The 19506-nt window shown below is 33.1% G+C and overlaps 1 protein-coding gene across 1 annotated transcript in view; it reads left to right on the forward strand.

Annotated features, from left to right (window-relative positions):
* The window catches only part of LRP1B (LDL receptor related protein 1B), a 939689-nt gene that overhangs the window by 879839 nt on the left and 40344 nt on the right, over positions 1–19506 (forward strand). The window contains exons 72-80 of the mRNA XM_087710921.1: positions 1830–1952; positions 2392–2514; positions 3740–3877; positions 6354–6488; positions 7882–8001; positions 10126–10367; positions 14107–14330; positions 15516–15622; positions 18464–18580. Of these exons, the coding sequence (XP_087567047.1) occupies positions 1830–1952; positions 2392–2514; positions 3740–3877; positions 6354–6488; positions 7882–8001; positions 10126–10367; positions 14107–14330; positions 15516–15622; positions 18464–18580 (1329 nt within the window). The remainder of the gene's footprint in view (positions 1–1829; positions 1953–2391; positions 2515–3739; positions 3878–6353; positions 6489–7881; positions 8002–10125; positions 10368–14106; positions 14331–15515; positions 15623–18463; positions 18581–19506) is intronic.

Here is a 19506-nt window from a genome sequence, read left to right on the forward strand (position 1 = left end):
CGCTTAGAGAGGACTGAAAGCCCTATGAAGCGGTATATAAGTCTAACTGCTATTGCTATTGCTATTAGACATAAGAGCGGACTGGGAGACTTTGGGCCAGTCACTTTCTCTCAGCCCAAACCCACCTCACAAAGTTGTTATTATAGGGAGAATAGGAGGAAGAAGATGTGTTGGATATATTGAGTTACTTATCAAACTAATAAAGATGAGATAAATTAAATAACCCCTGTTATTTAGTTCTATGCCATCAACATCTTCAAAGGAAGAGATGTGTACCACCTTGTGGAACTTTCATTTATGCCTGAATTGCATAAATAAAAAAATTGGAAACTTCTGCTTTGATGTTGTTGTTATGGTTGTTTTTTTTTTGCAGAAGATAGAGGTATAATAGAAAGGAAAGGTAAGAAGAAAAGGACTCACTTTGCAGTTGCAGTTTTTGCTAATAAATGTTAGCAGGGCTACAACCCATTGCTTAACAATAATTCATAAGTACAGATCATATGATGCCTTATATTTATTAACCCTCATATATTTAGAGCAGGGGTTCCCAACACCTGATCTGTGGACTGGCACTGGTCCGCAGCATGCCAACAACTGGTCCACACAAACAAATGAAGCCTGATTCTTGGGATGCAAGTAATATGCTAAACTATGCCCCCTCCAGTCCATGGAAAAACCTTTCCCCACAGAACTGGTCCTTGGTGCTCAAAAGGTTGGGGGCCGCTGATTTAAAGGATCCTTGGTAGATGCAACTTTTAAGAAAAAGATATTGTTTAAAGTAGAAACAGGCAAATAATTGATCTTAATATGTATTACTGCCCAATAGCTTACCTGCTAGTATTCTATTATAGGAATGCTTGCCTTTTCCTAATTTTATTTCTTTTAATGGTAATTACTTCCATTGCAAGAAATTAGGCAAAGTTTGGGAGCAGTGAACAAATAAATGTTATTCTGGTTTCTTTTAATTCAAAATGTGTTTTAAAATGCAATAAGGTCAGTATCTACAGTATATTTGTGAGACTTAAAAAAAATGCACCAAGTTTTACAATTCAACTACAACCACTAGCAGCATGCTGACAGCAACTGTGGATCAATGACTAATTTCATGTATTTGATTATATTTTCCCCTTAGCAATATTTTCTTGGTAAATTTACATATCTACAAGAAGTTACTTGTATCAGGAGGTTTAGGGAGAAAAACAGTTAAATTTTACTTTGATCAAATTTCCTTTCATGTCAATTCATATAAAATTTATATCGCTTATAGCAGATGGCAATGAAAAGGTAAAAAGGAAATAGATAAGATGTCTTGTTTTAGGAGAGCATAGGTAGCTAATAGTTTTGGAATGCACAATCAGATTTATAGATTCATCAAATTTAATAAATATCTATTTTCTGATAATAGAAAGGACCTCTATGTCATGGTGGAGGAGAAATGACCTGTTTGTCCCAGTATTATTTTCCGAATGAAAGTTCTCTAAACATTTTTTTCTATTATTAGAAAAAAAATGGAACTATTCAGGCTGCAGGGATAAAAAAAAAAACCTGTTTGATACTGGTTGCTGGTGAATTCAGTTGAAAGAGTACATGAGCATACGTGTCTTGATTGTTAGCTTCTTATTTTCCCGTAAACATCTGTTTTCCACTGGTGCAGAATCTACTACTATTCTTCATTATTAATCTTGAATTTTATCTCTAACAGCTATTTGAGGCAAGATATAAAATCATGGAAATCTACATGGTATATTGTGGTATCCCAATGTATATAAACTTAAAAATAAATATTTATAAGATGTACATATTTTAGTTTTACTATTTTGTATTTTTAGGGAGGAACATATGTAGAGCTGATGAATTCCTTTGCAACAATTCACTCTGTAAACTCTATTTTTGGGTTTGTGATGGAGAAGATGATTGTGGAGATAACTCAGATGAATTTCCAGAAATATGTTGTAAGTTTGTGGACTACAGCCCACAAAAGCATTAGCAATGATATATTCAATTAATGACAAAGTCTCTGTAGTTGTTTTTTCTTCTTTTTCAGTGCTGCTCTTGTTTTCTTTTGTCTTTGATTTGTATGAGAAGAAAATTTATGTCTGCAGATTACATACATGTTGTATACATTATATTTGAAGCAGGTAACATTTTGTGAAGATCCTCAATATAATCAGAAAGTTTTTTCTTTATTACTCATGAGGGACATAACTGAAAGCTTTCCAACATATTTTCTCTTATCTAGTAGAAATTATTTACATTCAATTAAAAGTGATATTAAGGAGAAGTATATGTAACAATTTAATTACATTTCCCCTATTTGATAAAAGCAAATAAATATGTAAAAGACATATTCTCTGCAGAACCAAATAATATACACTTTGGATTTTTTCACAGTAAATTTTTCGTGCCCTCCAACCAGGCCATACCGATGCAGAAATAATCACGTTTGTTTGAGACATGAGCAAATATGTAATGGGATTGATGATTGTGGTGATGATTCAGATGAAGATCACTGTGGTAAATAATCTTAGTTTTACAAACAAGAAAGAAACAGTCTTTTTTTGGGGGGGTGTCTTTACTTGTCTTAATAACTGAGACTATAACTCACAGATGTCTAAAGATGGCTTGTGGGGCGGTATTTATTCCAGCCTAATGGTGGCACAATAATAGTAATAAATTCATCATACTGTAAGTGTAGAGTAATAGTGCTCATTTGTATTTCTAGTATAGGAATCATATTGTATTCTCAGCAGTAAGTGGTATCCAAATGGCTCTTCAGAAACCTAGGTATCAGTTCGATATTGTGCTTCTTATCTTGCTTAATATTGTTGAACGATTTTTCTTTATTGACTAGCATTAATGTTAATGTTGGACTGAAAGCTTTTGCTCAATACCATGAACTCCTAACTATTAATCATAGAAGATACAGACTTATCTATTGGTCATGCTGAGGCCAGTGAAACATTGTATAAAATCAGTTTGACCAGCAGATCTTAATAGCTCCAAAATGACTAAACAGACGTCATGATGCCATCAAGTAAATGTTGCTATTGTGTAACAACATGCTGATGTCAACTGTTAGTATGTAAATTATGACATTTGCCTGATGAGGTCAACATGCACATTTTCTAATTCATTGCCCATGGACATTCATATGTCTAGCCATCCCAGACATTTAGAACTTTTTTAATTCTTTTTCTGCATGTCAAGAGGTTAGAAATAACTATGTTTCATTGATTATGTATCATTAAGTTGTTTTCAGTTGCTAGTAGCCACGCAGGTAATTTTTCTCCATGATAAAGAAAACACATTCCTCCTCCTTATTTTTTTTACATATCTTTCATTTGACATTCAGTTGCTTTAGGCTGACATGGTGTCTGAACTCCACTTCAGATAGGGATTGTCTTTACGGTATGTGAAAAGCAACTATAAATGTGATCCTGCTCCCTACCCCTCACTGTATATTCAGCCTGTGTTGATTTGTTACTGTTTTGAATTTATGAATAGAATAGACATCACTCTGTGAGTGATGCATTTCGCCTTCAAGCAATTGTAATATTGAGATTTGGGGTCTCATATTCTCTGCCCCAAAAGCAATAGGAAATCTTTATTATTTTATGCTTTTGACAGGGCAGGCATCTACATGTCCAGGAAACAGCATTCTGTAAAGCCTTTTGCATTTATTTTATGAATAATATCAAAGGCTCAAAATAATTGACTACCCCTGTGTATCTTTTTGCAGACAAAACTACATATAAAGCCAGACCGTGTAAAAAGGATGAGTTTGCTTGTAATAATAAGAAGTGCATACCTATGGCACTAGAATGTGATCAGTTTGATGACTGTGGAGATGGTTCAGATGAACAAGGCTGTAAAACAAGTAAGTTTGACTAAGGGTTGGCCAAATTTCCATGCTCAAGGACAGAAAAAAATACAGAACAGAATCTGCATAATCTAATTGATCTTAATATGAACAATATAAAATTAATAAACAGTTCTGTTATGATAGACCTGAACAGTGGAACTCAAATTATAGTTACTGGTATTTTACATATATGTTCATGGGATGGATTCATTTACAGAATCTCAATGCTTCAACCATTACATTATCACTGCCAGATATCTCATTGTTTGTTCTCTTTCAAGAATGTAAACAGTTATTTTGTTGCATGTGGCATGATCTCCAACTTGCAGTGTTAGTTGTATAATGGATTTTTCATACCTTCCTTTGAAGTTGAAAAAATGATATTGTGCTAAAGAGTCACAATTGTCTATTAATATTTATATAGTTTATAATACCTGAACACAGTACATTACAAACATTTGCCTCAAATGACCTCTATTTCTTGAACCAAGAGGACGGAAATAGTTTTCAATGCATATAAAAGAGCCTTTTTTATTTAAACTTTTTATTACTTCAGTCCTGAACACTAAAAAATGAAAAATACACTAATCATGTAGTCACATGGAGAAAATGGTAAGAAAAAGGGACAAAAAAGAATGTTAATTCTTAAAGGGAGAAGAAAATGAAGATTGTGATATAGAGCAGAGCATTGGAATCAGCAATTGAACAGGGTATTATTTAATTAAAATATGAGACTAGTGAGAAATACTATTCAATTTGAATTTATTTATGAATTGAGAAAATAGTTTTCCTAGACTATAATAAAGAGTAACATAATTGTAGTTTCTTTGGGTATTCTCCCCAACAAGAATGAATGAAAAAAGGGAGGTCATTAACCTTCCCAAATGTCTATGGGAATGTTTCCAAATTGTCACCACAATATATTTTAAAATTTTCACCATACTTTAAAAAAAATTAAAATATGGTAGGGAGTAAGGAAAGATAGTACATAACCACCAACTACCACCAATTACTTATTTCCTCAATATTTTGTTCTCTTTGCCCTGATAAGAATTAATGGGGGAGGAATCAATAATAGGATCCTGACAATGGAGAAACAGTAAAAAGAAGCTGCTGATATTCTCTTGGAAAAATTGTTCAAGTTGCTCTAGGCATTTCAATTAACTAATTTATGTTCAGAGTTGATCTCTGTTTAAGGTTCCAATAAAACATGCAAAGACATTATATTAGAGATTCTGCTGGCTATCTCCTATATATGTTTTAGACACTTTAATATATAGGTGAGAGAGAAATTATTATATTAAATTTAAATTATTCCATCAGATACATGGAAAGGCCAACCATCCAATAAAAATGTGTGCATTTGAATGTTTAGAGTTTATTTCCAATATCCAATTTATTTTGGTTCAGACCTCTTTGGATTTGTACTCAGGTCTTCACATACAAATTTGGTCTGAATCATATTTAAAACTAGATTCCTTGTAGATATTCCATGTACTCCTTTCTTAATTTATTTTAATTGTTTCTAATCATATCTATAGAAATGCACACAGAGAGATACACATTTTAAAAAACTTAAAAAACCAAAACACTAACTCTTATAAAAAATGTAAAAAGGATAAGAAAAAAAAGGATACTAGATTAACAGCAATCTTTTGGGTAAATTCTGGCATATTTTCATTGAGGTCATCTTCTTTACTCTCTATCCCAATTTAACAGATTTAATGTCAGACATAGTTAAGAAATTCATCCAGTAAAGTCCTTTCCAGAGGCAATGAAATCACAAACCCTCCTATTTAGAAAGACTTATTTTCTTTTATCCAGAATCCCCAAACAACCTTTGCTGTTTTTGTTTAGAAACTCAGAAACCTGGAGCTTTTGAAGACTGGAGCCAGTGAATAGATACTGAGAGAAGATTAATCCTTTCCCAGCTTCTTCCCCCCAGAGAGCTGAAAAACAAAATAGGAACAGTAGGGACACTGCAGGAGCACCTTCTTGTTTACCTGAAATAGTGATAATTACTTAATCATAAATTAGGCATTAGTCTATATATGGATGGGATGATGGATCATGGTTAAAATAGGCTAATCTTTTAGAAGCTATTGTTACAAATTGAGGTTAAAGTACTGCTCCATCACCTATGTTTACCCGCTTAACATGTTGCATTCAATGAGTCATTCAGAAATTTCTAAGATGAATTTGGAATAATTGGGAGGAGATTCATGATACATGTTGATTTTCCAAACTGTTGAAACATACAAATGGAGTTAGATCTGAAATATTTCCAAGCTTGTTTCAATCAAAAATAACTTCTGTGGTAGTCTGTTTTTTTCTTAAGAAAAAAAAAAAACTTCTGTGAAAATCAAATTTGAAATATTATGCATTTGTGTACTAAATTTTGTTTGTAGAAAGAATTATGATTGTGCATAGTTAGGATAAAAATGTTAAATAATTTTATTTTGCAAATGTTTATATTTATTTTTGTTCTTAGGTTTGACTGAACACAACTGTGAAAATAATGTGAATCCTTGTGGTGATGATGCATATTGTAATAAAACCAAAACATCAATTTTCTGCCAATGTAAGCCTGGATTTCAGAGGAACAGGAGAAACTGGCAATGTGAAGGTATTTCTGAAGCACTGCTTTGAACCATTCTAAAAATATTAAAATGATATTACTTTGTGATGTTAGAAGTTAGATTTTAATAATTGTTAAAGTATAAAAGAAGTCATTTAATTTGTAGCAATTGGAAGTATGCTTTTCTTTTTTTAAAAATCTGAAAGTTAAGGAGTCAAAACATAATGAACATTTTTTAAAAAAAATAGCAGTAAAAGTAAGAATTTACTTGGTTTGGTTATTTCTTCATTTAAGGAAAACCTGGAGACATATTTAAATATATATTCTCTTTAAATATTATTTAATATTACTTCATTATAATTATGTATATTTTTACATTTTGGAATAATGTTCCTCTTAAGTCAGTAGAAATAGGACTCTGAATAAAAGTATGGCTGCCTTAAGCGTTTATTAATTATAATGCAATAGCTCCTTAAATCATAGAAGTCTGGGAAAAGAAGAACTGTTTTTTTCCAAATATACACTGCTCTTTTTGATATGTACTGTACATTGAAGTATGAAAATTTTGAGAGTTCTTTGGATTCATTTCACATAAATGGAGTATTAAAAGAGGGAAAGAGCCAACATGACTGGAGGAGGAATTCTGGGAGTTGAAGTCCACAAGTCTTAAAGCTGTCAGGTTTGAAGACCCCAGAGGTTTTTTTTCTAAAGGGTTAGGGGTGCGAGGGTGTTGTAACAATAGCTTTAAGATTTGCGTGCTTCAAAAGCTAGACTTTCTGAGCCAACATTTTGGTTGCTAAGCAGGAGCGTTGTTAAGTGATACTGATATTATATAACACTTTTAATTAAGCGGGTCCCTTGAATAAACATAACTTTGAGTTTCAAATAATACTGATTTCGTTGTTGTCTTAGGTGACATCTGTTAAAAAAATTCAGGTGCTCAGGCATGAAAATATGCCACTCAAACACTATACTTTTCCGCTCACACGGAAAAAAAATTAGAGGGAACATTGACTGTCACACAGGCAAAATGTAGAAAACCTATGGAGCTTGCATCTTGACATGCAACACTGCTTTCAGCATTTTGAAAAATGTATTGGTTCCTATGGATACCTGTGGCTATGACACTTTAACCCAGGCTTCCACAGTTTATATTAGATAGAGGGCATCCCAGGCTTTGTAATATATGAAAAGGACTGCATTCTAGAAGTAAACAGCTCCAGGGCCATAGCCTTGCCCCAATTTAGGTCAGGACTTCAGAGTTTAAAGCTGCTTTACAGAAATGGTTCTTTGGGTGTACTTTTTCTATTACTGATTAATACTATTAAAATATTGTTTATGAATTGTGTTGAACAATGTTAAATTTGTTTCCATCTGACTCGTCTTTTTGTAACAGCTTGCATGTGACTTGAAATAAATCATAAAGAATTTTCTTTTCTAGATATCAATGAATGTCTAATATTTGGCATCTGCTCCCAGCTCTGTATCAACATAAAAGGATCATATAAATGTACTTGTGAAAAGAACTATAAAGAGAGAAACAGTAGCTGCATTGCAAAAGGTAAGCTGACAAAATAATTCACGATGCTGGTGCACATGGCAATCATGACCTTTTCATGCACAATGGTACTATAAGTAAGAATACAACAGGACATGATGAAAAAGTATTTTTCTTCTGTTCCTACCCCTTAATTGGAAACAACGTAATATAGTAATTTTGATTGCAAGCAATTTCATTTATAATCTGATTTTAAATTTGTCACAATCCTCCATATGATGGAAAATATGAACAGATCTAACATTTTTAGCCCATGTTAATGCCTTGTTTCACTGCATAGTATACTTGTCTGGGACTGAGGAAGGGAAATAAAGCATTATGAAATTTTATCAGTATGCACTGTGCATCTTCTGCTCAAAAGAGAAGCACACAGAAAGTTTTTCCTCAGGTTTCTATTTGCGAGTACAAGCCTTAAAGACATATAATGTAATTATGCTGTTTCTGTTTTAAGAGGAATAATTGTTCATGCATCTGATTTTTGTTAATGTACATTAAATCTTGTATTTATTATACTCATTTCATTATTGAAAGCAATAAATTAAAAAGTAATTTGTTTTTAGTTCTTAATTCATAGCATATGATCTGCTTGGAAAATAGTCTTACCTGCTCTGTCAGTGGGAGTCTCCATCAATTATATTAGACTATTTTCTGTGATAGAAATAGCCATTTCTCAGAACAGTAAATCAGAATCCCAATCCTTTCCTTCAATACATAAATATCTGATTCCAGAGACATATAAAGTCTATTTGAAATATTGCTAATATTACTGAAATTCTTTAAAATTACTCAGATATATCCCCTGGTAAGGAATCAACAACTTTCGTTTTATTTCTGCTTTCACATATATTTAGACTGTAATGGAAACTTCATTGGATTACTAATGTTTACACATAAGACTTGCAATTTTATATAATAAAACTGTACAACCTCCATGTACTTTCCATTATTTCTTCTTAAAATATTTTGTACCACCCTTCATCATGAAATATTCCACAACAATTTACAAAAATTAAATAGTGGAACTTTAAGGTACAAAACAAGTAGCCATTTACTTACAATGATACTGACCTTTTTAAAAATATGCCTAAAAGTAACATATAATGACTGGTATATGAAAAAAAAATGTTGGCATCAAATGAATATTTTAGGAAAACCTTGCAGGTCATCTGAAATTAAACTATTTTCTTCTAGATGCTTCTCTGAAAAGAAATAAAGAATGAAAGATGTAATCATATTTGAAAATGAACGCTAATACTTATAATTTATTCAAAAATATAGAAAACAATTCTAAAAATTCCTTTTAAATTTGCAAAAAAATGATGCAAATATGGTGCCCTGATAGCTATAATTTTATTCATTTACGTTTCCTGAAAATTTCCAAAGAAAACCTTGATTACGTGGTTACAGATGAGAAGTTATCAGGGCATGGATAACAGTATATTGTCTTTCTCAAAGAAGCAACAAAATTTAAATTCATAAACTTACTAGCTGTGCTTCAATTTATTGACTATTATCCAAGTTAATAAATTTAATAACAAACTTCCTATCATAGGGTGAAATAAAATTCCTGAATTCCATTCAGAATTCCCAGTAATATCATAAAATAGCTTTGTATTTAGCCAAAAAGCATAAATGACAAGAGGCAATCCTATAGACCTCATGCCAAGGCAACTTTCTAAAACAAAACTTGCTGTACGAACCAAGACCAAAGGCTTTCTACTTTAATAATAAGTCTAATATTTCAAGAAAATTTGAAAATAGGAAAAATAATAAAACTTTGTCCTGTACTTTCAAAAACAGGTAGAGGAAGGAATAATTTAAAACAGAGGGAAATAATATGTTGTAGTATAATATTATTATTTAAATGAGAATAGCAATGTATATGTTATTAAGTAAATTCTGTTAAATAAGAAATTATCATAAGACTTCCTTTCACACGTTACTTAATTCTTTGAGTTTGAATTCAGTCAAACTTAAAAGTATTTGAAGATAAGTAGGATGTGGATCGCAATATAAATCATCAGAAAAGCAACCCATATCAGTATAAAAAATTAAATAAATGAATTTCTCTCCTTTTTAATAGTTGAAATTTACTTTATTTTTGTATTTCATTACAATAATTTCCAGGCTCTGAAGATCAAGTTCTCTACATTTCTAATGACACTGATATCCTGGGTTTTGTATATCCATTCAACTACAGTGATGTTCATCAACAGATTACACACATTGAACATAACTCAAGAATAACTGGAATGGATCTATATTATCAAGGGGAAATTATTATTTGGAGTACTCAATTTAATCCAGGAGGCATTTTCTATAAAAAGGTCAATGGGGGAGAAAGAAGACAAAGCAATAGCGGTGTGATAGTAAGTCAACAATGCTGAGATATTTTGCATGTTTTTATTTTGGAATTGGTTTTTTTTCACTTAAATGTGTAAATATAAAAGTTCCATATGACAGCATTTCAATTCTTTATCCTTGTGAACCACAGTAACTTAGTGTATATTAACAGTAATATAAAGATATGTGTTGTTCCTGGAACTGATTTTTACTATGATTTTTTTTTAAAATGTCTTCTTTATGGTGAACCAGTTCATAATTATAGTCACTTTAAAAATAAAAATATTTGCACTTGTTAGAATTTGATAAGTGAACAAATAAAAGATATAAAGTGCATCTGTAAAATATGCCATCCTGGGAAGACTTCTTTGTTGCTATAATAGAAAGATACTATTAGAAGAGAATATATGTAGCTCAGGATTGAACTACGGAGTCCTTGATGTTCTCTGAGCTTGGTTATTTTCTTACAGATTAGACTACATTACCCAACTAGGTAACACTCAGTGCTAGCTGAAGATGTTCAGTGGTGGCGCTGAAGCCATTACCTACCTATAGGTAGAGCTGTAGTGGCACAGTGGTTAGAATGCAGTACTACAGGTTACTTTGGCTGCCTGCTGGCTACCTGCAATTTGGCAGTTCGAATCTCACCAGGCTCAAGGTTGACTCAGCCTTCCATCCTTTCAAGGTCAGTAAAATGAGGACCCAAATTGTTGGGGGCAATATGCTGACTCTGTAAACCACTTAGAGAGGGCTATAAAGTGGTATTGCTATTGCTATCTAATCAAGAGCAAACAACCAAGCTCAGAGTGTGCCGAAAACTGCATTTAATAGCAGTGTTTTTATTTCTTTAAATATCCAAATATCTCCTATATAAGTTACAACAAGCAATACAGTAGATTTCAGTACTTCTCAACTTTGATGTGGTTTATTGTTATGTTATTTCTAATTATCAATATCCTTATTTGGCCAATTATTCATGTCCTGAATATATCACAAAGAATGATTGTTGGAATGCATTCCCTTTAAGGGAAGGGTCATTGGTACAACTGTGGCAGGTAGGCCACTTAGTCTATGTTGCACCCTTTTTTTTTCAAATGTTAGAAGAATTCTTTTGATGCTCACAACAGTGTAGGTATCTTTTGAGCATTCTGAGTTCTTGTCAGAGAAGGTTCTGTGTATGCAGTGTGTGTGTGTGTGTGTGTGTGTGTGTGTGTGTGCACGCACATGCAGAACTTTCTCAGATATTTGTTTAATTAAGAAGGTAAGCATCAACCTATTTTCTCTTTATCCTATATGGATTTTTCTGAAATTTGGTATTTTTCACTTTAATTTCTGTTTTGTTTTCATTTCAAATAGATTCTGATAATATTAACAATAAACTAATGTTTTGGAATAGCATAATTATTTAACATTTTATTGCTTAAATGTTTTGTACTTTATTTTAATTTATTGAAACATGTATTAAAAACAATACATGTGTAAAAATATTTACACTCAAAAATATTCATTCAGAAATTATTGTTCAAATTAATAAGGTTTGTCCATTTAGGGCAATCTAGAATATATTAAGTGAATGTAACTGAAGCTAGTAAAACATCAGTTTTGAAATATGTATCCTATATTGTATTTATGGTGCATATTTATAAATTAAATTGTAATTTCAAAAGTCAAAAAAGTAATTGTAGACATTGAAGCAAAAGTCATTATTTCTTACACATTATTTGTCTATCAGTGCATATACCATATTTTTCGGAGTATCAGACGCACCAAGATTTGAAGAGGCAAATTAAAAAAAACATTTTTGCACTCTGCAGACCTCTCCAAAACGGCCCATTTTTCACAAAAACAAACTCCTTTTTTTAAAAGGGGGCATGAATAGCCTTTAGGAGGCTTGTAGAGTGCTCCTGGGGTGAGGGTAAAAAACAAGCAAAAAATGGCACATTTTTTTGCGAAAACGAGTCCGTTTTTTGTCAAAAAAAGAAGACATGCATAGCCTTTAGGAAGCTTATAGAGTGCTCCTTGGGGCTGGGGGAGGCAAAATTGAGCAAAAAATAGCCAGTTTTCTCTCATTTCTGTCCTTCTCAGCCCCCAGGAGCATTCTGAAAGCCTCCTAAAGGCTCCGCACAGCCATTTTGGTGAAGAGGGCAGGGTTTTAGGAGGCAAAAAAATTGCTGTATTCAGTGTATAAGACGCACCCATATTTTCGGCCTCTTTTTTGAGGGAAAAGGGTGTGTTTTGTACTCCGAAAAATATGGTATTCCTAATAATTTAAATTTAAAAATAGAAAAATAATGAATGGTACATATTTGTATTTTAAAACTGCAGAAAGATATTCTGCTGTTTAAAAGTATTTAAGTCGGATGACCTCCTTCTGTTCCATGTTGGCTTTCTGTAGAGAGTGAAGGCTCTTTTCAGGAGTTGGGGTATCTCTATAGGTGTCCTTGATATAAGACCATAATTGAGCTCAAACCATGGTTGTAAGTCATAGCAATTATAAAGAATGTCACCATGTATTTTGATTTGATTTTAGGACTGCATCCTGGCTTTGCTAGGCACAGCCATTAAAGTGAAAAAAGTAAAGAAAAAACAGCTTGCTGAAGGGGGATAGGCAGCTCCTCTCTATGCATGATCCAAGCTTCATTTGTCCAGACCATACCTGCATTCCCCTCCTTCTGTTGGAGAGACACTCTGCCCAATACAAGGCAAAATAAATAAAATTGGAGTTCATTTTCAACCAGTCTTATTGACAACAAAAAAGAGATTGAACCCAGTATGGGACAAAATCAACCAAGCAGTATTTTTGCTATCAAAAATAGCTGAAAAAGATCCCTCTTGAAACTCAAGCAGAAATCCAAGCTTGGATTTCAGGATGGACTGTTTTCACCAACTCCCAAGAATTAACCAAGTAACTGCAGCCTGCTATGTTCCCTGCTGAATTCCCTGTTGACTTTGTGGGGTAGCCAGAAGGAAAGATTGCAGATGGCAATCACATGATTTCAGGGTGCTTGGCAATCCATCACTGGTGCAAGCAGGTTGTCATCTGCCCAAATTGCAATTACATGACCATGGAGCTCAACAACATCTAAAGGTTAGGCACTGGTTGTAAGTCCCTTTGTCTAGCACTGTTGAAATTTCAAGTGGGGTGGCCTGGGCTGGACCTCCTATCAAAACCAGCTGGAACTAACTGCAAAGGAAGGGGAAGAAGCGGCACAGCATTGTGCTGTCAAATCCCAATTTGCAAGCTGATCCAGAAGGAACCATGATAAATGCTAAAGTAGGCTGTTGAGAGTTCAAAAAGAGCAAGGATGGATGCACTACCCCCCCACACACACTGCTTCTGCTAGAGGTCATCCAAGAGTGACATCAAATGCTATATCAATCCCAAATCCAGCCTGAATTCTGAGTGAAAAGTATCATTGCTACTATATGGTCCCTTTAGAGCTATCCTTTCTTATTTATATCCATGAAGAAATTATGAAACGCCAATTGCAAAATCTTAATGGCTTAAAAACTATATGAAAGGCAAAACTATAATACACAAAGCAATTGTATGCAAACTATGAAGCATAAAGTAGAATGATATCTAAGTATTTTGGGAGAAATATAAGTTTGAACTCAACAAAGGATATTAAAATATGCAGATGTTTATACTTTAAATGTTCTTTCAAGCTCAATGTTTGAATGGTTGGTTTCTTTATAGACCAATCAGGTCAAATAAGTATATAGCAGAGCAATTTTAAACATCTTTTTTTTTTTTCTTTCTAGTGTCCTGAATTCAAACGCCCTAGAGACATTGCAGTTGACTGGATAGCTGGAAACATTTACTGGACTGATCATTCCAGAATGCATTGGTTTAGTTATTATACAACTCATTGGACAAGTTTAAGATACTCCATCAATGTGGGACAAATAAGTGGACCAAACTGCACAAGACTCCTTACAAATATGGCAGGAGAACCCTATGCAATTGCTGTAAATCCTCTGAAAGGGTATGTTGTTAACTTTTATGATAGATATTATATGAGCCATTGTATAGTGCAAGTGCCTCTGGAATGACATAGCTTCTATGTTTGCTTGGCCCTATTCTTCACAGAGAAGAAAATTAGTCCTTTCTTGCCTGCTTCCTTACTTGTCGGCAAATTCTCATTAAAAATTACTCAAAATGCAAATTCCTTATGAGATCAGTAAGAATGACTTTAATATTTTCATTTAAATAATAGCCAGTTGAATAATCCGAAGGATCCTGGTAAAGGGCAAAAATATGAATATGTAGAGGACTGAAACAAACATATTTAATGCTGAAAATAACATACAGAAGAGCATGAAAAGTTGCTTGGGGGGCAGAGTCGTAGCTCTTTTCCGAAAGGGCAGTGATGAAAGTCAGAGTCAAGACCACTACAGAGCCTGCAATAACAGCATTTAGCTTTGTCACAAAACTGATACAGTATATATCTGTTTTCAGTACTCGTTTCACTTGAGCCTGATTACATCTATACCGCCTTGAACTTCCACTTCTTATTACAGTTCAGACAATGGCTAGCAGCTGCTATTTAGAAACAAAATAAACCATAGCTCAATAAAATTGTCCCCTATGCCTTGGGAAAATATGTGAGACTTCTCAGATAAATGTTTAAATTCAGGGAACAAGACAAAAATAAATCTAAGGTACCCTGTACACCATTCACTGACAATTTTAGAAGAAGGAATCCTTGGCCTTTATTCAGAGTATATTACAAAGTGACATGGAGAAAGAATGGCACTGGCTTATTATCCTGCATCCCTAGCAATGCTAACTAGCCAGGATTATTATTCCTGACTTCACATCTCAGTCCTATATGAATATGTCAGGCCAGGGCCTATGGGAAGTCATAATCTTCAGATATTACCATAGAATGAATGTTTGTAAGAACATTACAGCCCATCCACAATTAACCAGAGCTATTAAAATATCTCATGACAAGGTACCATGTACATAGTCTAGAGTTTATGTCTGGGCATTATTCTCATTAGTTTTTCATTTGGGTTCATGGAATAGAATGTCTTCAGTTTCAAAATAAAAGATATGTAGTTTTGTGAATTATCAGAAGAACATGAATAAACTGACATATAGCAACAGGCTCTTTGTGTTAAGTATAATGAAACAGAACCATGTGATTTGTGTTTGGGATTTCCAGCATGATGTATTGGACTGTAATTGGAGATCGTTCTCATATAGAAGAAGCAGCGATGGATGGTACTTTGAGGAGGATAATAGTACAAAAAAATTTACAAAGACCAACAGGTACAGTTAAATTTTAACAATATGTTATTTATTAATGGTCTCCATTTTAGCTATTCTGAAATGTTATTCTGTGCTATATTGCAACCCAGCAATAATCCTGATTCAGTGATTTTTGTATTGTTCAATAGTTTTCTGTATCCTGCAAAAATGACTTTTTTCTATTTTTTTCTCCCTTGAAGTTGCAAGGATGTATTTTCCACAGAATCATTTATGTTGTTCAAATGTCACATCCAGATTGTACTTTAAGGATAGCATATCCTTGCAATATATAAACAATGTATAGAACTATATAGTACTTGTTTTTTATATTTATTAATTCAGTCATAGGTATCTGTAAAAGGGATATTAAGTGAGGTAAATTACATAATGAACCATCCAGACTTAGCATTTTAAAATAAGTAGCTATACCAATCTTTTATATCAATATGATATGAAATATGCACCACAATGTTGTGACATATAGTACATGACCTACATACTCTTCACTATTGCGTTCCAGTATAAAAGATTGGGCAATGTGCAGTTCAGCCTGTTTCCATCATTGTGATTTGTACCTGACTGTTTTGATTGCAAAAGAAGCAATTTTAAAAGTTTCCATACACAATGACAAATAGTTACAGCTAAATATGACCATTACATCTTTTTAAAATTTCAAATAATTTATTATCTACAGCTTTTAAAATAAATATGGTAAGCAAATCAATTTGTTTGATATTTTTACTAACCTTAAAGGTTGTAAGACAGATTGCACAATTGCTGCTTTCGGACTATTACAATGAGCAGCATACAAATAAATCAATAATATCCACATTGTTAAAGTTTGTTGTACATATAAATTAATATTAATATTTTATTCAATCATTGATAATGTTATGTCCACATATGACAAAGAAGAAAACTGAAGAACAATGTGGGAAAGAATGCATTAACATCATTCTTATTTGTACAGTAAACAATGTCCTTCAGTGGAGATATAATCCTAACTGTTACAAAGCATGTAGCCATCATAGCATTCCTTAAACTGGAATTTTACTAGGAAACCTTATTTTTTAACAATGTAAAAGAGTTGACATAACTATCTGTATATTGATCTTAGAAATCTATATGTAATATATAAACGTCATGCAAGGAATATAAACATAAAGTTTCAGAAAGTGAAAAAGTGAAAGCATGAAAAAAATACAGCTTTTTGTTAAGTTTATACATACATTACAGGAATTGTAACATTAGACATCTATGCATCATCCTACATATGGCTGATATTTTTACTATAGAATATTATACAGACATAAGTTTTCTTAATATAGAATGAAATCTTGGGAATCAGGAAAAAATAGAGAGCAAGCAACTAAAGAAGGTTGTGTTTTGAATCCTTCTAAGAATCAAGAATCAAGGATTAATACAATGTTGTATCATTTCTGTTTTTGCTATTGTGTAACAGAGTTGTTAGAAACAATTATTATTCTTATTTGCATACCTAAGTGTTCTCAGTATTGACATAAAAGTTTTACCTATCATTTAGAGTGTATGAATCAAGTTTACTTTAAAATATTAACAAAACAGTGGCAGATTACAAACTTTGAACAAAACTCTGTATTACTGAGTTTTTTAAATGTCCTTCTGTCAAAAATTGAACAAAGTCTAAATTAAATGTCTGCACTGATCTTGGGAAAAGTTGGATTGATTTAAAGTACAGTAGATAACTGTAATGTTTATAATTGTTCTGAAGTAAAAATAAGATGTCAAGTATAGCCAATCTTAGTCTGCATTAGAATTCAGTAATGCTCATTATAAGCAAATTTTTACTTTGGAAAATGTACATTGATTCCACCATAATTAATGCTGAATGTGAAATCAATATTGCAAGGTGAAATACTTCGTTGCGAGCAGACAAAATATGAGAATTCAATAATATTCAACTTATTTATTATGATCAATTCATTGGTTCTGGCTATATCTTCATTTAGTTGCTAAGACCTTGTAGTGGTTTTACGAAACCTTGTAATATAAATTTGTAGCCAGTTAGTTAAATAGGTGAATGTGACAAGTTTGATTTTTCTCATTACTCATTTCTCTTCCTTATGCTAATTTCATCTCTTTGCCTTTTATTGTATATTTGTGATCTAAAAATATTTACATTTTTGTTTTGTTTTTTGTTCTTTTTAGCATACATTTTAATTTGCTTAGTTTTTAGGATACATTTTCTACCCACCATCTCTTAATTTTTTGTATCCATTTAATATTAATATCTGATTTTTCTACCTTCTTTTCATACTTAATGTGATAGAAAGCAGTTTTTTTTCCTAAAGTGGCATATATTTCTGTATACCTTTCTCTAATATGTGCATTTTTTGCAACTGGAAACTGCATCAAGTCTAGAAACATGACTTTTGGTTTGCATATGTAGTCTAGGAAGTAGGAAGGATTGCAGGGTTTCCTTCAAATTTAACTTTACCCCTAATTTAGGTCCTCTTTTATTCCATTAATATTGTAACATTCAAATACAAACTACTATACAGGCAGTTCCTGATTTATGCCAGCATTCTCTTTCAGAGACTTTTGCATCAAGCAGTTGTTAGGTATAACATCTGCATGCTCAAACGTTGCAGCCACTGTTCTTGTGCATCTTTTTGAAAGGATGGCTTTAATTATGTCAGGTGCTACATAACTGTTTGCATGTTGGGACTAACTACAGTGTCCTATGGAGAAATCTAGAAGCACACTTCTAAAATTTCATGCCACCTATTATTTTGTATAGTTTTGTAAAAAAAAATCTAGGACTGTGAGTCTATTTTCTTATACAGTGTTTTACATTCAAATTCTTAACTAATATATTTACAGGTCTAGTGGTTGATAACTTCAGTCAACGCTTGTTTTGGGCTGATTTTGAATTATCAGTAATTGGCAGTATTCGTTTTGATGGCTCTGATTCAGTTATATGTGTTAGCAGCAAGCAAGGTAAGTATATTTGTGTGTGTGTTTGTATGTGTGTGTGTTTCTGTGTGTGTGTGTTTGAGGGTTCTGCTCCGTATCTTAGCTGTTCCCAGCATTGCACTCTTCTGGACAGAGAGCTCTAATATTCCCAGGATTTTTTGGAAACCCTCCTTCAGCATAGCAGTCACAGCTCCGAGTGCTTGTACCACCACTGAGCCAGTTTGGCATTTGCTTTCTAAATCCTACTTAAGTCCTTAGTACTTCTCCAACTTCTCCAATTCCTTTTGCTGATTTTGCTGTCACTTGGCACCACTACATCTATGACCATCACTATTTTCTATCTTGTCTACTATCACAATATCTGTCATAGTATTGATTGGCCAGTACCTACCTGTCCATCTGGAGCTGGAAGTCCCACGGGTTCTTAGCTCTGTTATTTTCAAAGACCTTCTGTGGAATCTCCCATTTGGACTTGAGAGGGTCTAGTCCATACATTATGCAGATGTTCCTGTACACTATTCCAGTTACTTGCTTGGGCTATTCAGTATATGCTGTTCCTTTCTGGATCTTACATCCTGCCACCAAGTGTCTCTGAAAACTGTCTCAGAGGCCTCTCTAAAGGTACTTAGTGTCTGTTTTAGTACTGCTATGATCAGTGCTTCAGTGCTTATCATTATCTTCCATTATCTGTTGATGGTACATCCCATGCAGGATCTTGTCTTGCTGTAGTACTTTCTTTGTCTAAACTTTCTTCGACATGTGCTGCTGCCTGAGGCATTCTCTCAGCAGCATATCAATGGGTACCATGTTACTGATGTGGACACCCTGACTTTTGTTCAGGACAGCGGCTTTGACAATCCTCAAATTCCATCTGGCCATTTTTGGGCTGGTATACAATTTCTGGGTGTTGGGTTTCAGGTGGAAGTCTCCATACATTATGAGGAACTTCC

Source organism: Thamnophis sirtalis, unplaced genomic scaffold (genome assembly GCF_051295495.1).
Source record: "Thamnophis sirtalis isolate CommonGarterSnake01/CBP01778 unplaced genomic scaffold, rThaSir2_p1.2 scaffold_1, whole genome shotgun sequence".
Lineage (NCBI taxonomy): Eukaryota > Metazoa > Chordata > Lepidosauria > Squamata > Natricidae > Thamnophis > Thamnophis sirtalis.